We start from the raw sequence: 18028 nt of genomic DNA, 5'->3' as shown, positions 1-18028 counted from the left end.
CAGGCAGTGTGTGTCACGGTCAGAGCTGAAGCACAAAGACAGTGGGTAAGCTGTCTCCCATGGTGTGGATAAAGATACACAGAGGTCCTTTCACTGCTCTGCTCAGCACTGTGACGGAGTGACTCTGAGAGCACTGCAGCTCCAGGGTGTATTTCAACTCCATTACTACGCCTCAATCCAAATGTCCAATAGCTTGCCTTCAATGATAATACATTTACAAGGTTAAAAGAGTTCAAAACGTCACACATTTTAGCTCTGATGTTCCTTACGTGTGCTATTTTGATAATACACAAAAACTGCCTCTGTTTAGGGAACTGCAATTGCTTATCTGTAAAAAAAATCTTGCTTATTTTACAGAACTCAGTGGCCTCATTTAAAAAGAGGCAAGAAGCATAGAGGCCATAGCAAGAGGCCATAGCAACCTCAGTGGAGACACAACAAGCAGGTTTTTGTTTGTGGCAAAGGGCTACTTGGCTTTCCCTATTTCTGCTCTCTTGCACACTTGCACAATTGGACACACACACACACACACAATCCTTCAGACCCTGTGTGAATGGTAGTGTAGTGTCCTTGCATAGGCAGTGTTTACAGGATGTTATCTGTCTCAGTGCCTGCCCCTCATCCCTCGGAGTGGGTTCCCGTTGGAATGCAGAGAGGGGATGGAGGAGTTCCAAAGGGGGAGTGACGAGAGAGAGACAAGGAGAGAGAGAGGAGAGAGAGAGAGACTACATATACATCCCAACACTAGGAGGCTGGTGTTCAGAGGCACAGCTGGACTGTTGGATAACTGGACTGCACCCCCCTGTATATTTTATTGGACTATTAGAGGTGAGTTTCTTCCTCTTTTCTTTATCTCTCTTCTTTATCTCTCTGGGCAGTTTTGTTTACCCAGATGTTCTATTATTTGACAAACTGATCTGGTTTGAGAAGTATAGGGTACCTCTGAGACCTACTGTATATGAAAAAATGAGGAACTGGTTTTGAAATATCCACTTTATTTGTGCACTGACAAGACAAACAGGTGAAATTCAAGTGCAATTTGAGATGTTGGGATAACATTGTTAACGGATGTGGTCTTGTTGGTGTCTCATGACTCAAGGATGTGGTCTTCATAAGAGCTCTATAGGCTGGTTTCTTGCCAAAGTGGAATGGAAAATAATGGGTAGCAATAAGATTTTATTCAGCACTCCTATGTTCAAAGGATTTGAGAGAAGTTGAGTGATATTGAAAAGCAGTCAAAATATATCCTGTTGGTTACAAATATAGTTTGGGGCTCGCCTTTTTCTTCCTCTTAATTGTACCCTTGGATTACCATTCTCACAGTCAACTATTTTTGTTTTACAAGTGAAGAGTTGACATATCCTAAACCAGGACAATTTCTCAGTAAGTATTTTCCTTCACTATTCTTTTTTATTAGAATGCCTTCAGTTCAATGTTGTGATGAGTCACAAGTGAATTCTACAAAATACTTCAAAATTCCAATTATTTAATGTACTCTTAACACAATTGTTTTGACATTGTGTAACTTAAAAATGGGATAGCAATAACTGATGATGTTAGCTTATTTAATAGGACTAACCTAATTAGTACAGTGGTAGTCCTTGGGAAAGCATGTAAAATGACACCATTCATCTTGCCATGCAGCCATTACTGGTAAGCCCATGGTCTATAGGTGTAGATATTAATCTCTATTTTGTGTTTTTCATTCAAATTAAAATGACTGATGCTACATTGTACATGGAGTTGCTGTGAATTCAATGACCCAATTGCATTTCAATTAACTGACATTTTAATGTGTGGGAGAAGAGTGTGTTTTTAATTACAGAACAAGTGCAATGGTGTTTTTTTTCCCTTAGATCTGGGTGTGCCTTTTTTCTGTAGTGGATATTGTCTCAGGGGAATGAGAAATGTGTGAGCTCATCTCTCTTGTGTATTTTACATTGAAAATCATATGTTCACAAAGTAAATCCCCTTTTTCCCAGGTTGTGGACATCTGTCTTTGCTTTGGGTCTTGGCTATTGTTAGGCTTGTCAATTCAACTCCAAAAAGCCAGCACTGCAGTGTTGCGCAACTCTACCCGTCATAAAGCGAGAGTACACACACTGCTTTTGATGTTTGCTCTGAATCAACATAAACATTCAGTATATTTATTCTAATGCATGGTTTGAAGTGAGTCAGTGCCACTGAAGCTGTGATCGAGTCCTGTCATAAACCTGTCATAAACATGAGACTCTGGGTGTGGCATGAAACTAGACTCTTGCATGTCCCAACAAGTTCTCCATTTGTTTCATTGCTGAGAGTAGTTTGTTCTATTTGACTCCAAATGTCTGATGTAATCTGTGTTAGATACTGTTCGTGTTTTCTGTGTTAGATACGATCAGTGGTGGAAAAAGTACCCAATTGTCATACTTGAGTAAAAGTAAAGATACCTTAATAGAAAATGACTCAAGTAAAAGTGAAAGTCACCCAGTAAAATACTACTTGAGTAAAAGTCTAAAAATGTTTGGTTTTAAATATACTTAAGTATCAATGATTTAAAATTCCTTATATTAAGCAAGCCAAATGGCACCATTTTCTTGTTTTGTTTTTTAAATGTACAGATAGCCAGGTGCACACTACAACACTCAGACATCATTTACAAATGAAGCATGTGTGTTTAGTGAGTCCACCAGATCAGAGGCAGTAGGGATGACCAGGGATGTTCTCTTGATAAGGGCGTGAATTTGACAATTTTCCTGTCCTGTTAAGCATTCCAAATTTAACTAATACTTTTGGGTGTCGGGGAAAATGTATGGAGTAAAAAGTTCATTATTTTCTTCAGGAATCTAGTAAAGTAAAAGTAGTCAAAAATATAAATAGTAAAGTAAAGTACAGATAAGTTTGCCGATGACGGGGCCTGATCACCGACAACGACCAGACAGCCTATAGGGAGGTCAGAGACCTGGCCGTGTTGGCAGGACAACACCTCTCCCTCAACGTGATCAAGACAAAGGAGATGATTGTGGACTACAGGAAAAAGAAGAGGACCGAGCACGTCCCCATTCTTATCGACGGGGCTGTAGTGGAGCAGGTTGAGAGCTTCAAGTTCCTTGGTGTCCACATCACTAACAAACTAACATGATCCAAGCACACCAAAACAGTCATGAAGAGGGCACGACAAAACCTATTCCCCCTAACGAGTCTGAAAAGATTTGGCATGGGTCCTCAGATCCTCAAAAAGTTCTACAGCTGCACCATCGAGAGCATCCTGAATGGTTGCATCGCTGCCTGGTATGGCAACTGCTCGGCCTCCGACCGCAAGGCACTACAGAGGGTAATGCATACGGCCCCAGTACATCACTGGGGCCAAGCTTCCTGCCATCCAGGACCTCTATGCCAGGCGGTGTCAGAGGAAGGCCCTAAAAATTGTCAAAGACTCCAGCCACCCTAGTCATAGACTGTTCTCTCTGTTACCGCACGGCAAGCAGTACCGGAGCGCCAAGTCTAGGTCCATGAGGCTTCTAAACAGCTTCTACCCCCAAGCCATAAGACTCCTGAACATCTAATCAAATGGCTACGCAGACTATCTGTATTGCCCCCCTATGCATAGTCACTTTAATAACTCTACCTACATGTACATATTACCTCAATTACCTCGACTAACCGGTGCCCCGCGGTGTATATAGCCTCGCTACTGTTATTTTATATTGTATTTCTTTGTGTGATTTCTTTTGGTATTCTTTCTTAAAACTGCATTGTTGGTTAAAGGCTTGTAAGTAAGCATTTCACTGTAAGGTCTACACCTGTTGTATTTGGCGCATGTGACAAATACAATTTGATTTGATTTGATACCCCCCAAAAACGACTTAAGTAGTACTTTCAAGTATTTTTACTTAAGTACTTTACACCACTGGATACGATGATGATGACGTAGCCTCCCGAGTGGCACAGTGGTCTAAGGCACTGCATCGCAGTGTTAGCTGTGCCACTAGAGATCCTGGTTTGAATCCAGGCTCTGTCGTGACCGGGAGACCCATGGGGCAGCGCACAATTGGCCCAGGGTAGGGGAGGGAATGGCTGGCAGGAATGTAGCTCAGTTGGTAGAGCATGGCGTTTGCAACGCCAGGGTTGTGAGTTCGATTCCCATGGGGGCCAAAATATATATATATATATAATGTATGCACTCACTAACTGTAAGTCGCTCTGGATAAGAGCGTCTGCTAAATGATGTAAATGTAATGATCAAGTCATCTCCAACAGAAACTTCTTCAAACAAATAGCTAGCTAATCCTTAGAAATAAAAAAAATACACAAAGTATGACGTTGCTGTCTTAACATTATTTCACCTTTACAAGAGTTTTATATATTTTTTCCTCTTTCTCTTTCAGACATCAACATAGTCGAAGATTCTTTGAAGACCAAGTTGGACATTGTTAGTTTGTGATAGAGCCCTCAAAATGACCAGTGTGGCAGAATGGCTCGTGCAGAACAGGGGCAAGATCGAGAAGGGAGTGGAGATCATGGGACAGGCCTCCGCAGTCCTGGCAGCCACTGTGGGCCAGCTCCATCCCGTCCTGGAGGCCGTGTTCGTAGCCTCCGCTGAGATCCTCAGCAACCCGGAAGGGCAGGACGCCCGCTACCTGACTGAGCAGTTCAGCATGGTCAACCAGAAACTGGAAGGCATCCAGGCTGAGATCGACCAAATCGCCCTGGAGCTGCAGAAGACCTCCTTGAATAAGCAGAACTTTGACCGTGAGGCACAAATGCTCAGCCAGTACGAAAAGTTCCAGGACTTTGTCAACGCCAAGCCCAAGTTCAAAGAGAAGAAGATGGAGAAGTTCCTCAGCCATTATGAGAACACGGACACAGACTTGAACCTGGACGCCCTCTATAATGCTGTTACTGGGGACAATACCTCAGGTGACCCCATGCTGGAGACAGTGGTTTCCACAGAACAAAGGAGTAGAAGGGCGGTAGAAGATTTCTGTGCCAGGCTTAAGAAGCTCTTTGTGGTGGGCATCATTGCTGTCATGGGTTACGCCAGCCTCAAGGAAGGGGTTGTGGGGGATGAGATGGTGAAGAAGTGGCAGGAGCGTATGGAAGATGTTGAGAACCGCATGAAAGCAGCGGTGGACGATTGCACTGAAAACTTTGCTGATCAAGCCAAACTGGACATGGAACACCAGCTTCAGGAGAAACCTGGAAGTGTTGACCTTGACTTCACCAAATCCCTATTAGACACCCTTATTAAGAAATATGACTGGGTGAGCTGGTCTATCAGGGTCTTCAATGACAAGGAGCGCATTTTCTTTTCAACTGGCTAGCTGGAAAGAAGTACCATGGAAGTAGAGGAGGAGCTAATTACTTTGATGTGTTGACCAAGAACAACATCAAAGTGGTGATCTCTTTCAGTGTTCAGCCTAAGCCTATCAACAAGGGTCAGATCCAGCAAGAGATTGAGGGGCAGAAACTGAAAGGGAACATGATAGATGTGGCTCAGGCCCTCAGCAGAAGTCTCCCCAACTGCTTGGTGCATGCTGTCAGCCACTATAAGGAAGTGGTGGAGACCAACAACTTCCAAGAGGAGTGTTACTACTACGGAAAACACAAAAAAGCGTACCTATGCATTCATCCTGAGTAGCCTTTTGTTACACACTGCAATGGAAAATAGAGTAGTTATAATGGGGAAAACTACAAATATAATTCATTAATGTTTATATCTGAGTTTAGATGTGTTTTTATTGATATCTCAAACCTAGCTGATGCTTTAGCTATTGATTGTGGGAAATGTAATCTCTTGTTACAGTCTGCAAAATGTTTATTTGTTTATCGGCCTTGTAGATTTTTGTGTAGTTTGTGATAATTAAAACCAGGGGTGTCAAACACACGTCCCACGAGGGCCAGATTTTTGTGGGGGAAAAACGATGTATAGTGGATTGTCTTTTGCAAAATTTCACGGCAAAGAAATATATCCAATTTACAGTACGGCCCCTCGACCTCGTTGAAGACCGAATGCGGCCCCCTGGGCAAAATTAGTTTGACACCCCTGGTTTAAACTATTATAATTTTTATATGTGTATAAATGGACATATATGAGACATTTTCTGTCAGGCTTTGGGTATCTACTCAACAACAGTGACAATGTATGATAACTTAGTACTTCCTCCTACCAAATAGAAAAGTAAGATACCTTATTTTACCTGCATTCCAGTATTCCATACTGTAAATTAGCACACCAGCCAGCGTAATAATATGTGTTATGTAAGCTTACTGCTAAAAACTATTTATCCTCATCAATGTACTGAGGACTTACTCAAGCTCCTTTTGAAAATGCAGTTGATAGATGCACCACACTGTCCAAATCTATAGTCTGTTACAAGAACCTTACAACATTACATCTCTGTCTATATTTACAATTTTATAAACTTCATACAGCTATAATTTCTCATGTTTATGGTCTTCTTTATTCATAATAAACCACAATATAAAGGACATTGTTATCACTGGTCATCATTATGCAATAGTAAATTAGGACTTGTATATTATAGTTCTATCTGCAGCTGAGGAAATGTGTATAATTGTCATGATAACATAATTTTAGAGGGTACTGTATGTTAAAACGTTTAAGCAGTGGGACATGTAGTTATAAACATTGATACTGATAATATGTGACAGTTAATTTACATGACTCCCTAAACAATCACCAGCTCACGCAATCTAAATACAATTATTCATCAGCAAATGTTATAATAGTCTTGGTAAAATACTTTTGTCAGTTATTTGTCAAAGGAGTGTAATTTAGTCGTTTCCATGTTGACCGGGAAAATATGCTATCATTTGTTCAAGAACTTGTCTAACCACCACCCAAGTTTAGCTCTCTTTCGATGGGTGTGTCACTTTAACTGTAATATGAGAACCATATGACCAATAGGAAGAGAAAAACAGATCGGAAGAATAATTTGCTTTTCTTCCTCAAACTAAAGCGAATGAAAAGGTGAGTTTTTAGACAAACATAATTGCATATGACCATTTACATGTTTCTTCAATGGGCTTATACAGTTCTTGGGATTTTATCCAGTTCTTGGGATATTATCGCAGCTGTTTTCATTAGTTGCGCAGTTCTTTAACGAGTCGTCTGGTAAACTTGGTCATTACTTTTTGAGATCCTACGACATCATTGAATACATTACTTTATAATGTCGTGCGCATTTAAATAGTTGCCAATGTTTTACTGTAAATTGCGCAGAACACACAATGTAACTAAGTGCACAATGTAAACTTCTGTCAATACAGTAGATGGGCGTTGGTAGACTACAATAGGTGACATAATGTGCAGGCCTTTTCCAGGAAGTGTTTCTCGTGGCCATAATTATATATTGTCATGATCCAAGTATCACTGCAGTGGCAAAAGTGCTGAATTTAATAAATTGACATATTGTTACAAGGTCTTATCATATTAATCCACGAGGTATGCTGACTATAGGGCGTTAAACAAGATACTGAAATAAAGCAATTAGAACCCTTGTTGGACGAGCTAATCGATACATTTCCCATTAAGAGGCCACATGAACCGCTTTTAACAACAACAACTGTAATATGATTGCACTTCTCGGCTTGCAAAGAGCTATGTCCATTTGTTAAATGCAGTCAGTCATGGCCGGTCAGTGTTTATGTGGGAAAGCTTCACAGGATGATTTGGCCACCACTCTCAACTAGTCCTCAATCGACATAGATACTGTAGTTTACTGATTGTTTGGGCCACTCAAATGTTGCCATTTATTCTTGCAGCTTGACATGCTTTTTATTTAATTTAGGACTCAAATCATGAAAAGAAGACACTATCAAATGTCTATCTTGATGGCCCGATATTGATATACAAATGGATCAGTTATGATGTTGACATTATTACTTCAGTAGGCCTAACTGCACTTCAGTGGACATCAGTTAATGTACATTTTAAGGTTGGCTGGTCTGCTTGTTATTTGGTGAATTGTTGGGCCTGAGATATGCGTCCTTTGTAGAACTACAGATATAGCACTTTTGAGTCTGTACCCACTGGGCACAGACGTAAATTCAACGTCTATTCCACGTTGGTTCAACATAATTTCATTGAAATGACGTGGAAACAACTTTGATTCAACCTGTGTGTTGGCTAGTGTCTAAGCCTAATTCTTGCACATCTGAAAATGTACAATCACCATCACTTTACCCTGGATAATTTGTCTGCTTTAGTGCTGTAGAGGTACTTCACATACACTCAGACCATGAGACAACCCCAAGGAGTTAGGGTTTTAGTGGAGAGCTGAAATGTCTATTTTTTTTGCATGGCAGTGGATATGGCTAAATCAAATGAGATGGATGTTCTTCTATCCTAATGCATGCCATTTCACTTCCATCATTGAATTGGCTTCTAATGCAGATGTTGTATCAATGAGAGCTGTGTATTTTTTCAAAGCTATTTGCACCATTTTTTGTATGATAGCTGCTGATATAATAGTATCAGTTAATCCGCTTATATTTAGTATGCTGTATTATAAATTCTAATCAATTACATTGACAGGGCTGGCAACTTTTGAAGAAAGCTTGGAATGAGATTTTCTATGCGAATTTCATTGCCCCCTGGCACAACCCCTATACCTGGTGTCTGGGGGTCCTCCCCCATGAAAATTGTACTGTTTTAAAGCTCATTTCCTGCAATTCTACGTATTTTGAAATGGCTTAGGCCTATGAGTGGAGCATTGTAAAAAATGAAAACCACAGGTCAGGTGTATTCAGGATGCTTTGAACAATAAATGAACACTCAAAATTCAACGACTTTGTAACTTTTAGATTTTTGGGGTAGTTTGACACTTTATTTAGACCGTAATGAAATTAGATGGGGAGACAGTCACATGGGAGAAACCGTGGGAAGGTTGGAAGCAGGGATTGATCCCTGTTCTCAGGTGGAAAGTTGTATGTGACACGTGCTGGGGAGTGTTACCACTACACAAAGGCTCAGCACAATAAATACTTATATTAATGGTTGATGGCAGTGGGTAGCCAAATCATAGATTGCAGTCTACTTGTCCATAGACTGCTTTCAAGTTAAGGACACAAACAATTTGTATTTTGTCATATGGGTGAACTATCTCTTTAAAATAGGGCTGGAAGAAAATCCTCCTTGCACTCCAGGAGGGTTGGCCACTCCTGATCTATGTTTCCCAAGTGCTGGGTGTTTGAAAATGTTCTTGTTATAACAATTAATTTCTTAATCAACCAACCTTCAAGAAAAATTCAGGTGGTTCATGCCTACTAGTTGAATATCCTTGCCATCATCTGACTCTACATAGACAAAATATGCATGTGCACAGTACTAATATGAGAACAATTATATTTGAGGCCTGGAGCATTTAATATACAATGCTTATTTGTGTGACTTATTCAAAACTGTACATGAATGGCTGCAAAAATACATAGTCTCATATAATTAATTTTCAAAGGCACAAATAGACATATCAGATTTGAAATATGTGATTACACTGGCAAAATTGGAAGAAGTGGAATAATAAAATAAGGGTGGGGAATAACAGTGTTCTTGCTGACAAGCACACTAATTACCCTATATTTAACCCATTGTTAAGAATGGGAATTGTTCCATTGATCAGACTAAATAAAGTAAATAGATAAAATCTTGTGAAGACAAGATTACATAAATCTGCCCCTACACCCTCCCTAACCAAATAATTTGTATATTTATTGTCCCCCCTCTAGAATCAAACTTACACTTTTGAGTTCACAATCTGTTTGACAAAAAATATATATAGTTATAAATCAGGTCACCCTACCAAACCTCCCTGCTAAAACAAGGGGACTAATGCAAGTGTGGATTAAATCGACTTTAGTATGTGCTGTCAAAAGGCTGCATTCTGCAATAGAGCTCACTAGCTTGTAGTCCTAAAACCCAGAAGCTTGTAGTCCTAAAACCCTGAAATTAGTTACGTCTGGTTCATTCAGCCATCCCTATGGGAAGAAATGAATGGGGAAAGAATAGAGTTTTGGAATAAACGCCCAAAATAAGGTCTGAGGTTAACACAGGCTTATGAGATCTTATACGTTTTGTTCTATGAGATAATAGCAGTCAGTTAACATGACCTTTATGAATTAATAAAAATAAAATAAAAAGTGAAGTTACCTGATGAACATTATCTCATAGAACAAAACGTAAAAGATCTCCTAAGCCTTTGTTTACCACAGACCTTATTTTCTGCATTTATCCAAAAATCTTACAAAAATGCCATTCATCTTTCCCATAGGCTTTGTCCAACTAACCATGGTGGAGTTAGTGCCTACAAAAAGACACCATTACTATTTCTCTCTATAGGAACGGGAATAACAGCAACCTCATTTTGTTGACAACATTGTACATAAAACAGCGCTACTGTGCTGCTCTTTTTACAGTTCAACCGCTCTAATCTTGAGGGGCGCTTCATTAAAACGAGCATCCAATCCCCTTGATCCCTTACATAACTAGACCAATCATATGCTTCAATGTGTTGCGGTTCACAGTGCTGTGGCAAGACAATGGGCGGATTTGATTATGCTGAGCTACGGGGCACCGTGCAAAGGCCCGTCACGTCATCGGGCGAAAGCGGGGAGGGAGGAGCGCCATTCTCAAATCGAACAGTAATCTGTGCCGCTCTGTCATTTTGTCGACAAGGCAGCATGGTGTGGGGGGGCCTCCCGAGTGGCGCAGCGGTCAAAGGCACTGCATCGCAGTGCTTGAGGAGTCACTACAGACCCGGGTTCGATCCCAAGCTGTCACAGCCGGCCATGAACGGGAGACCCATGAGGCGGCGGACACGTGGCCAGCGTTGTCCGGGTTAGGGGAGGGTTTGACTGGCCGGGAGCGACTCCTTGTGGCAGGCTGGGCGCCTGCAAGCTGACTTCGGTCGCCAGCTGGATGGTGTTTCCTCCGACACATTGGTGCGGCTGGTTTCCGGGTTAGGCGAGCAGTGTGTCAATGAGCAGTGCGGCTTGGCAGGGTCGTGTTTCGGAGGGGGCATGGCTCTCAACCTTCGCCTCTCCCAAGTCCGTAGGGGACTTGCAGCGATGGGACAAGACTGTAACTACGAATTGGGGTAAAAAGTACAAAAATAAAAAGGCAGCATGGTGCATCGTCCAGAAACATACATATCTCTTTTCCATAAAATAACTGTTCGAAAATTCTAACTTTATTTCATTGGGAAGGCAGATAAAGCGTTTTTTTTATCAAAAGCAATCACTTTTACATGGGAAAAAACACAGAATCATACTAATTACTACACATGCTTAATTATGTCACTTTTGTTTTGAGCGGACTTAACCGTGGGCTTTAAAACGGGGCACCTGGCTCACGCCCGGGAGGCAGCCGGTTCCAAATCAAATGCAATCAACTTTCAACCAACATGCCTGCTTGGGCGAGATTAATCAAACCCCCTCAATGATAGAGGTTCCGCTTGTGATGTTAAATTGCAGGCGCAGATCAAGGGGCCAGGGTTCAGGTCTAGAAGCACGTTTCTACTGCTCCTACAGTTTTGCTTCGGTACTGCTGTTTAGCTGACGCCCGGCCCAGAAAGACAATTTCCATACAACTGCCACATAGAGAAGTCAGATTTGAAAATTCCTAATAAGACACTTCAGTGTCCATTGAATTATTCAAATAATTGTTGCGGAGGCCGATTGTTGTTTGAATTTTTCATTTTTTGCAGAAGATATTTACATTTTATATTGTTAGAAATTGCGTAATTCAAATCTGGTAATGGAATAAGAATCAAGAGATCTTCAATCCAAGCTAAATGTATTATATGCAAAATGTATGTATGATAAGTATGAAGGTTCGTATATACGGGTCCACTGAAATACCACGCAGGGCACTCAGAGAACTAATCCATTGTTATGAGTTCTCCTTAAAATACTCTGACAGAGATAGTTCCCGCTCCCTGCTGGCCAATCAGAGTAGAGACTGAGCGTGGTTTAGACTTACTCAGCCAATCCGTTGGCGCACCGGCTGGTCCCAGACTCTTGGCGCATCCCTGTTGCCAGGCATAAGTTTTTATCATAACAACCTGTAGATTCATCACTTTTTGCAGTACCCATGTCCTTGGACGGTTCACAGATCACAAAGAAGCAGTGTAGTCTCTGTGAGAAATACAAGTCTTATCTATAAGAAATACAAGTTTTATCTCATCCTAGCCCCTAACGTTCCTCACATGAATCACAACCTGTTATGTGAAACAATTCATATCAGTACAGTATAAACCTTTTATGCTTTAATCATTAATGCATTCTTTGTAAGTTAGTCATCCCATCCAGTTATGAGAAAATAGAACCCCACAATATTCATCCAGTGTCTGCCATGGGTTTGTATGACGTCGTCACTGCTCCCTGTGTGCATGTGATGTTGGTCCGTATAAACCGGGTGCAACCCGGATGTAAACGGTCCGTGAATCGATTTATGCGAACTTGAGTAGATTACCTTAAACAACGGTCAGACATCTTGGACGCATTCTCCAGTTCTTATTATACCTCAGTGGCGCAGATGCTCCGATTTCAAAACGATTTGGAGCACAGTTGAAATGTTAACGCACTAACTAATTATTAGAAATATAAAATCAGTACTTTTCAATGCGTTAGATATGAGGTGGGGCGTGAGAAGAGGGTCAAATACGTGTGTCTCACGGCCAATGCGTGAGAGTTGGCAGCTCTGAATCATTGATGATGATTGAATCCAAAGTTAAAATATTTTATATGATGGCTGTATTCAGATTGTTCTAGAGTTCTTGGGTTTTCCTAGACAATTCTCTCTCAGTAGTCGCTGTTCTCATATGGCCATAAAGACTGTGCCTCCCTTGACAGCTGTAGATGTAGGTGATAGATCAGGTTGAGAAATGAGGGTGACATCTTCCCTGATCTTTTGCAGTGTAAACTCCCTTGGGACAGAGCTCAGCAGCAGAGAAGGGCAGACTGAGACGCTGACAGAATAGTTTCCATTGTCTTGTTGCTATGGTTACTGGCGTTTCTGTGGAAAATGCACTCCTTCTCAGCAAGCTTAATCTCCTACAGACAGTTTATCACTCCCACACTCTCCATGGCATTTACTGGACTGGCTGAGTGAGCAGCCGTGGTGGGGATGGTGGTGGTAGTTGAAGGCCCAAAGGAGAATGGATTAGGTTTTTATTAATTAGCTGTGAGCTCATAACATTGTACGTTGACCTGGAAGTAATTTCATGCCAGTTGTCAAATTGGTGCTTTTAATTATTTCAATGAGCTTGATGATTAGTCAACACAATTTGCCATGATTTATTGCAGCAGAGGTGTATACGTTACACTTTATAATAAATAAATAAAATACTGTATAATAAATGTTCTGCAACTTCCTCTGTAACATATAATGATAGTATTAAATCTAAAATGGCCTACAGGCTGAAATGTGTCTTAATTCCTGTTTGTATTATGTTAATCCAATGGTAGATACTGTATGTGGTTTCCTCAAATGGACACTGTTACAATGCACTTAGCACCACCCCTTCAGTCACAGTCTACTCTAGTACATCATAGTGTTTGAAGTTATTAGTTGGCTTCCTGCTTGCTGTGCATACTTCATACTGTATTTCAGATCTTCATTGGTTGGTTGTTTTTTCCTAATTTGGCACTTTGTTGATGTGATATACAACACACTTGAATTGAGTGTATAATGCAGTCAATAAATTGTAAATACTTAAAACATTTCTATAACATAAAACCATTAAAACACTGCCTTGAAATACACATTTGAAACTCCATAGAGTATCTACCCCTACGTGTCTTCCCTGACTGGTGAATTGTCTTTGCATTGTTGCCTCATTGCTCACTGGGTGTGTCCAGCTGTAATCCCAGCAGGCTTTGCTTGGTTACTGAAATTTACACTCTTCCCTCTCACTTTCTTTATCAGTTCTCACTGTGAGGCCAGCAGGGATTCACTCTTGTTGAGAGTCTGAGCAAGGAAGCAGGCCACAGTCCAAAAATACCGGAACAGCTCTACGTAAGTTCAGAAACTATTATACTATAGGGAGGGAGGTAATCAACTATATGGGCCTAACTTTTAAGACTTTGGTATTGCTGTTGAACTTTTCCTCCATTTTAACTAAGGGATTGAACTTGGGGATGATTGGTTGTCTATAAAAAAAATTAACGGATCTTCAATAATACTTTAGTTAAGTGTCAGTAGAAAGGTTTCCGTTTTTATCAAGTGTCAGTTTAGTCAAGAGTCATTCTATAGACCAGGGTTTCCTAAACTCGGTCCTGGGGCCCCCCCTGGGTGCACGCTTTGGTTTTTGCCTTAGCACTACACCGCTGATTCAAATAACCAATTCATCATCAAGCTTTGATTTTTTGAATCAGCTGTGTAGTGCTGCCCCAGGACTAACTTTGGTAAACCCTGCTATTATTAAGTGTCCGTTTTGTCAAGAGTCATTCTATAGACCATAGACTTTATCATGTCTAATGTAAATAAAACAGTTCCCGACATCCTCTTGACCATGTCCTTGTGCTCTTTTTTCAGATGTTATACTGGTATTTGTTGTGCACTGAATAATAACAATACCAGCAAAGATGGCCAGCCAGCTACAGAAGATCATAGCAGAGAAGAAGAACGTGGTAGAGACTGTAATGGAAGTGTTTGAACAGGGAGCTGAGGTGGTGGCCAGTATCGCAGGTGACCTCTTCCCTGTTTTCGCCATTGCTGCTCCCATCGTGAAATTGGCCCTGGACAATTTCGAGAGCAAGGAAGCTGTGTTCATGAAGGAGCAGTTCCAGAAAGTTCGCGAACGACTGGAGGTGGTTTCAGAGGAGATGCAGCGGATTAACGAGGAGATCAAGAAGAGCGGAGCAGACGCTGCCTACTTTTCTGTGGAGGAGAACATCTCCAACCAGTTCCGCAAGTACATGGACATCCTCAATGCCAAACCCAAGTTTCGTGAGGTCAAGAAGAAGCTTTTCATGGAGCATTTTGTCAAAACAGGTGGCGACAAAAACCTACATACCCTCTACAGTGCCGTGACGGGAGACAACTTCTCTGGAGAGTCAGTGTTGGAGATCACTCTTAACTATGAGGAGAAAAGTCGACGCGCAATGGAGGACTTCTGTGCCAGGTTGAAGAAACTCTTTTGCATTGGTCTCATCGCTCTGATGGGCTACACCGCTCTAAAGGATTGCGATGATGAAGAGAAGCTTCTTCAAGACTGGGGCGAAAAGATGAAGGAGGTACAGGTGAAAATGAATGCTGTCATTGAGGACTGCATCACCAGCTTCCCCAAGCAGGCTGAACTGGATTCCCGGAGGTTGGTTAGGGACCACTCTGACCTGAGCAACCAGCAGCTGGCTGATGCCATTTTGGAGAAGCTGAAAATAAAGTATGACTGGGTGTGCTGGTCTGTCCGTATATTCAGCTCCCCTTCGGGCCTGTTCTCCAACAAAAAAGACATCCAGTGCCCCACAGGGAAAAATCGCTTTCAGGTGCCAGCAACAAATGAGAAGCTGAATGTCGTGGTGTCCTACAGTGCCTCGCCCGAGCCTCTGAACAAGGCCCACATCCAGCAGCTGATCCAGGGTCAGAAGAAACTCACCGTAGTGGGTACAGCTGAGCTCCTGTTTAAGCAGTTGCCAGGTCCATGTGCAGTCCACACGGTCAAGACTTGCAAAGACCTGGCCTATGCCTGGAGCTTTGCCGAAGAGCTACACTACTGGGAGGAGCACAAGAACTTCTATGTTTGCGTTCACTACAATTGATGTTTTCTCACTTAAAAAGGAATTAATAATTAGCCATAGCTCCCAAGTTTATATTCAGTTCAATTTGGTCTCTGCACTAAGACAGACATTGCTAAGTACTTTCTCTCTTTCTCAGTTGAGTTCTGATCCCCAGATATACTAATGAGGAGGAACATAGGCTAATACTTATTATAAAGCATGATAATTACCAAAGACTGTTTTACCTGTTTTTTTATGTATCCCCCCCTACTACAATAGTGTAAATACAATTAATTTTCTGCAGAAATGCTGTACATTTTCAGATAAACCACACATAATAACTGTGATTGTCATGATCTATGCCTCAGATAGAAATTCAACTTTGGGTCTTGATACATATTCTATTTTGACCAAATCATAGATTATTTTATGAAGTGTGTAAATATAAAAGCCTAATGTTGGTATTGTCTGTAAGAATCCCTCAACATTTTGCATAACTAGAATTGCGTTTTCCGTCTTTTTATATATAAACAAGCACCTTAGAGTGAACTTTCACTTGCAGACTCAAATTTCAGCTGCTGCAATTTACATTCATATGACACAGTGGAGGCTGCTGAGGGGAGAAAGGCTCATAATAAGGGCTGAAACGGAGCAAATGGAATGGCATCAAACTATGTGTTTGATGTATTTGACACTATTCTACTCATTCCACTCCAGCCATTACCATGAGCCTGTCCTCCCCAATTAAGGGTCAACCAACCTCCTGTGATATGACAACTCAACTGAGATTGTGTTTTGTCATTCCTGTCTCTGTTATTTTGGCACACACTGCTTCACTGAACCTGCTCTCATTCCATGTGATTTGATCAACCAACCCACTACACAGGCATGCTAAGACATATTATTGCTGTGAAGGTGGAGGAAGATGTGCTTGTTTACTCATGAATGCCTAGCATAGATATGCTCGTCACATCTTACCTATTGTGTTGCGCAACAGAAATGGTGGTATCACAGATCATCTCGATTCAGTCTATAAAAGTCCATAGTTCCACAACTCCCACAACCCTATGAAGTGCTTACATTTTACATTTACATTTTAGTCATTTAGCAGACGCTCTTATCCAGAGCGACTTACAGTTAGTGCACACATTATTTTAATACCCCCTGCGGGAATCAAACCCACAACCCTGGCGTTGCAAACGCCATGCTCTATCAACTGAGCTACATCCCAGCCGGCCATTCCCTCCCCTACCCTGAACGACGCTGGGCCAATTGCGCGCCGCCCCATGGGTCTCCCGGTCGCGGCCGGCTACGACAGAGCCTGGATTCGAACCAGGATCTCTAGTGGCACAGCTAGCACTGCGATGCAGTGCCTTAGACCACTGCGCCATTTAGTATCATAATGTTTAACCCATTACACTTTCCGTGCATTCACTCTATTTTGCACATTTATTTTCTGAGGAATTGTACTACTTTTATATATTTTCTGTTACAAAACATGAACTGAAGTGGGTGCTTCACATTGGTGGGGTATGACAAAACATGTATTTTTACTGCTCTAATTACGTTGGTAACCAGTTTATAATAGATAAGCAGTGGTTGAAAGTACTTGAGTACAAAATACTTTAAAGTACTACTTAAGTAGTTTTTTTTGGTATCTGTACTTGACAACTTTTACTTTTACTTCACTACATTCCTAAAGAAAATAATGTACTTTTTACTCCATACATTTATCCTGACACCCAAAAGTACTCGTTACATTTTGAATGCTTAACAGGACCAGTAAATGGTCCAGTTCACGCACTTATCAAGAGAACATCCCTGGTCATCCCTACTGTCTGATCTGGCGGACTCACTAAACACAAATGCTTCATTTGTAAAATGTACATACAATGATGTTGGAGTGTGCTCCAGGTTATCCATAAAAAAAATAGAAATATAAAGAAAATTGTGTCGTTTGGTTTGCTTAATATAAGCAATTTGAAATTATTTTAACTTTTGATACTTAAGTATATTTTTGCAATTACATTTACTTTTGATACTTAAGTATATTTAAAACCAAATACTTTTAGACTTTTACTCAAGTAGTATTTTACTGGGTGACTTTCACTTTTCAGTCATTTTCTATTAAGGTATCTTTACTTTTATTCAAGTATGAAAATTGGGTACTTTTTCCGCCACTGGCAATAAGGCACCTCGGGGGTTGATGGTACAGTGGGGAGAACAAGTATTTGATACACTGCTGATTTTGCAGGTTTTCCTACTTACAAAGCATGTAGAGGTCTGTCATTTTTATCATAGGTACACT

At 41.1% G+C, this 18028-nt stretch overlaps 1 protein-coding gene and 1 pseudogene across 1 annotated transcript; both read left to right on the top strand.

Moving 5' to 3' along the window:
• Positions 1 to 636: 636 nt before the first annotated feature.
• On the top strand, positions 637 to 6471 carry LOC121543094 (annotated as a pseudogene).
• Positions 6472 to 6851: 380 nt separating this feature from the next.
• On the top strand, positions 6852 to 16269 carry LOC121543095 (protein rapunzel-like). The gene is made up of 3 exons (XM_045226606.1): positions 6852 to 6973; positions 13928 to 14017; positions 14537 to 16269. The coding sequence occupies exon 3, from the start codon at positions 14587 to 14589 to the stop codon at positions 15760 to 15762; it is 1176 nt and encodes a 391-aa protein (XP_045082541.1). The 5' UTR covers positions 6852 to 6973; positions 13928 to 14017; positions 14537 to 14586; the 3' UTR covers positions 15763 to 16269.
• Positions 16270 to 18028: the final 1759 nt, after the last annotated feature.

This window comes from Coregonus clupeaformis, chromosome 17 (assembly GCF_020615455.1).
Source record: "Coregonus clupeaformis isolate EN_2021a chromosome 17, ASM2061545v1, whole genome shotgun sequence".
Lineage (NCBI taxonomy): Eukaryota > Metazoa > Chordata > Actinopteri > Salmoniformes > Salmonidae > Coregonus > Coregonus clupeaformis.
Note: the sequence above shows the minus strand (reverse complement) of the source record. Positions and strands in the feature narration are given on the sequence as shown.

Bases quoted from the DNA above. Each gene is read 5' to 3' on its own strand.
- LOC121543095 (XM_045226606.1), top strand. From the start codon at position 14,587: ATGGCCAGCCAGCTACAGAAGATCATAGCAGAGAAGAAGAACGTGGTA.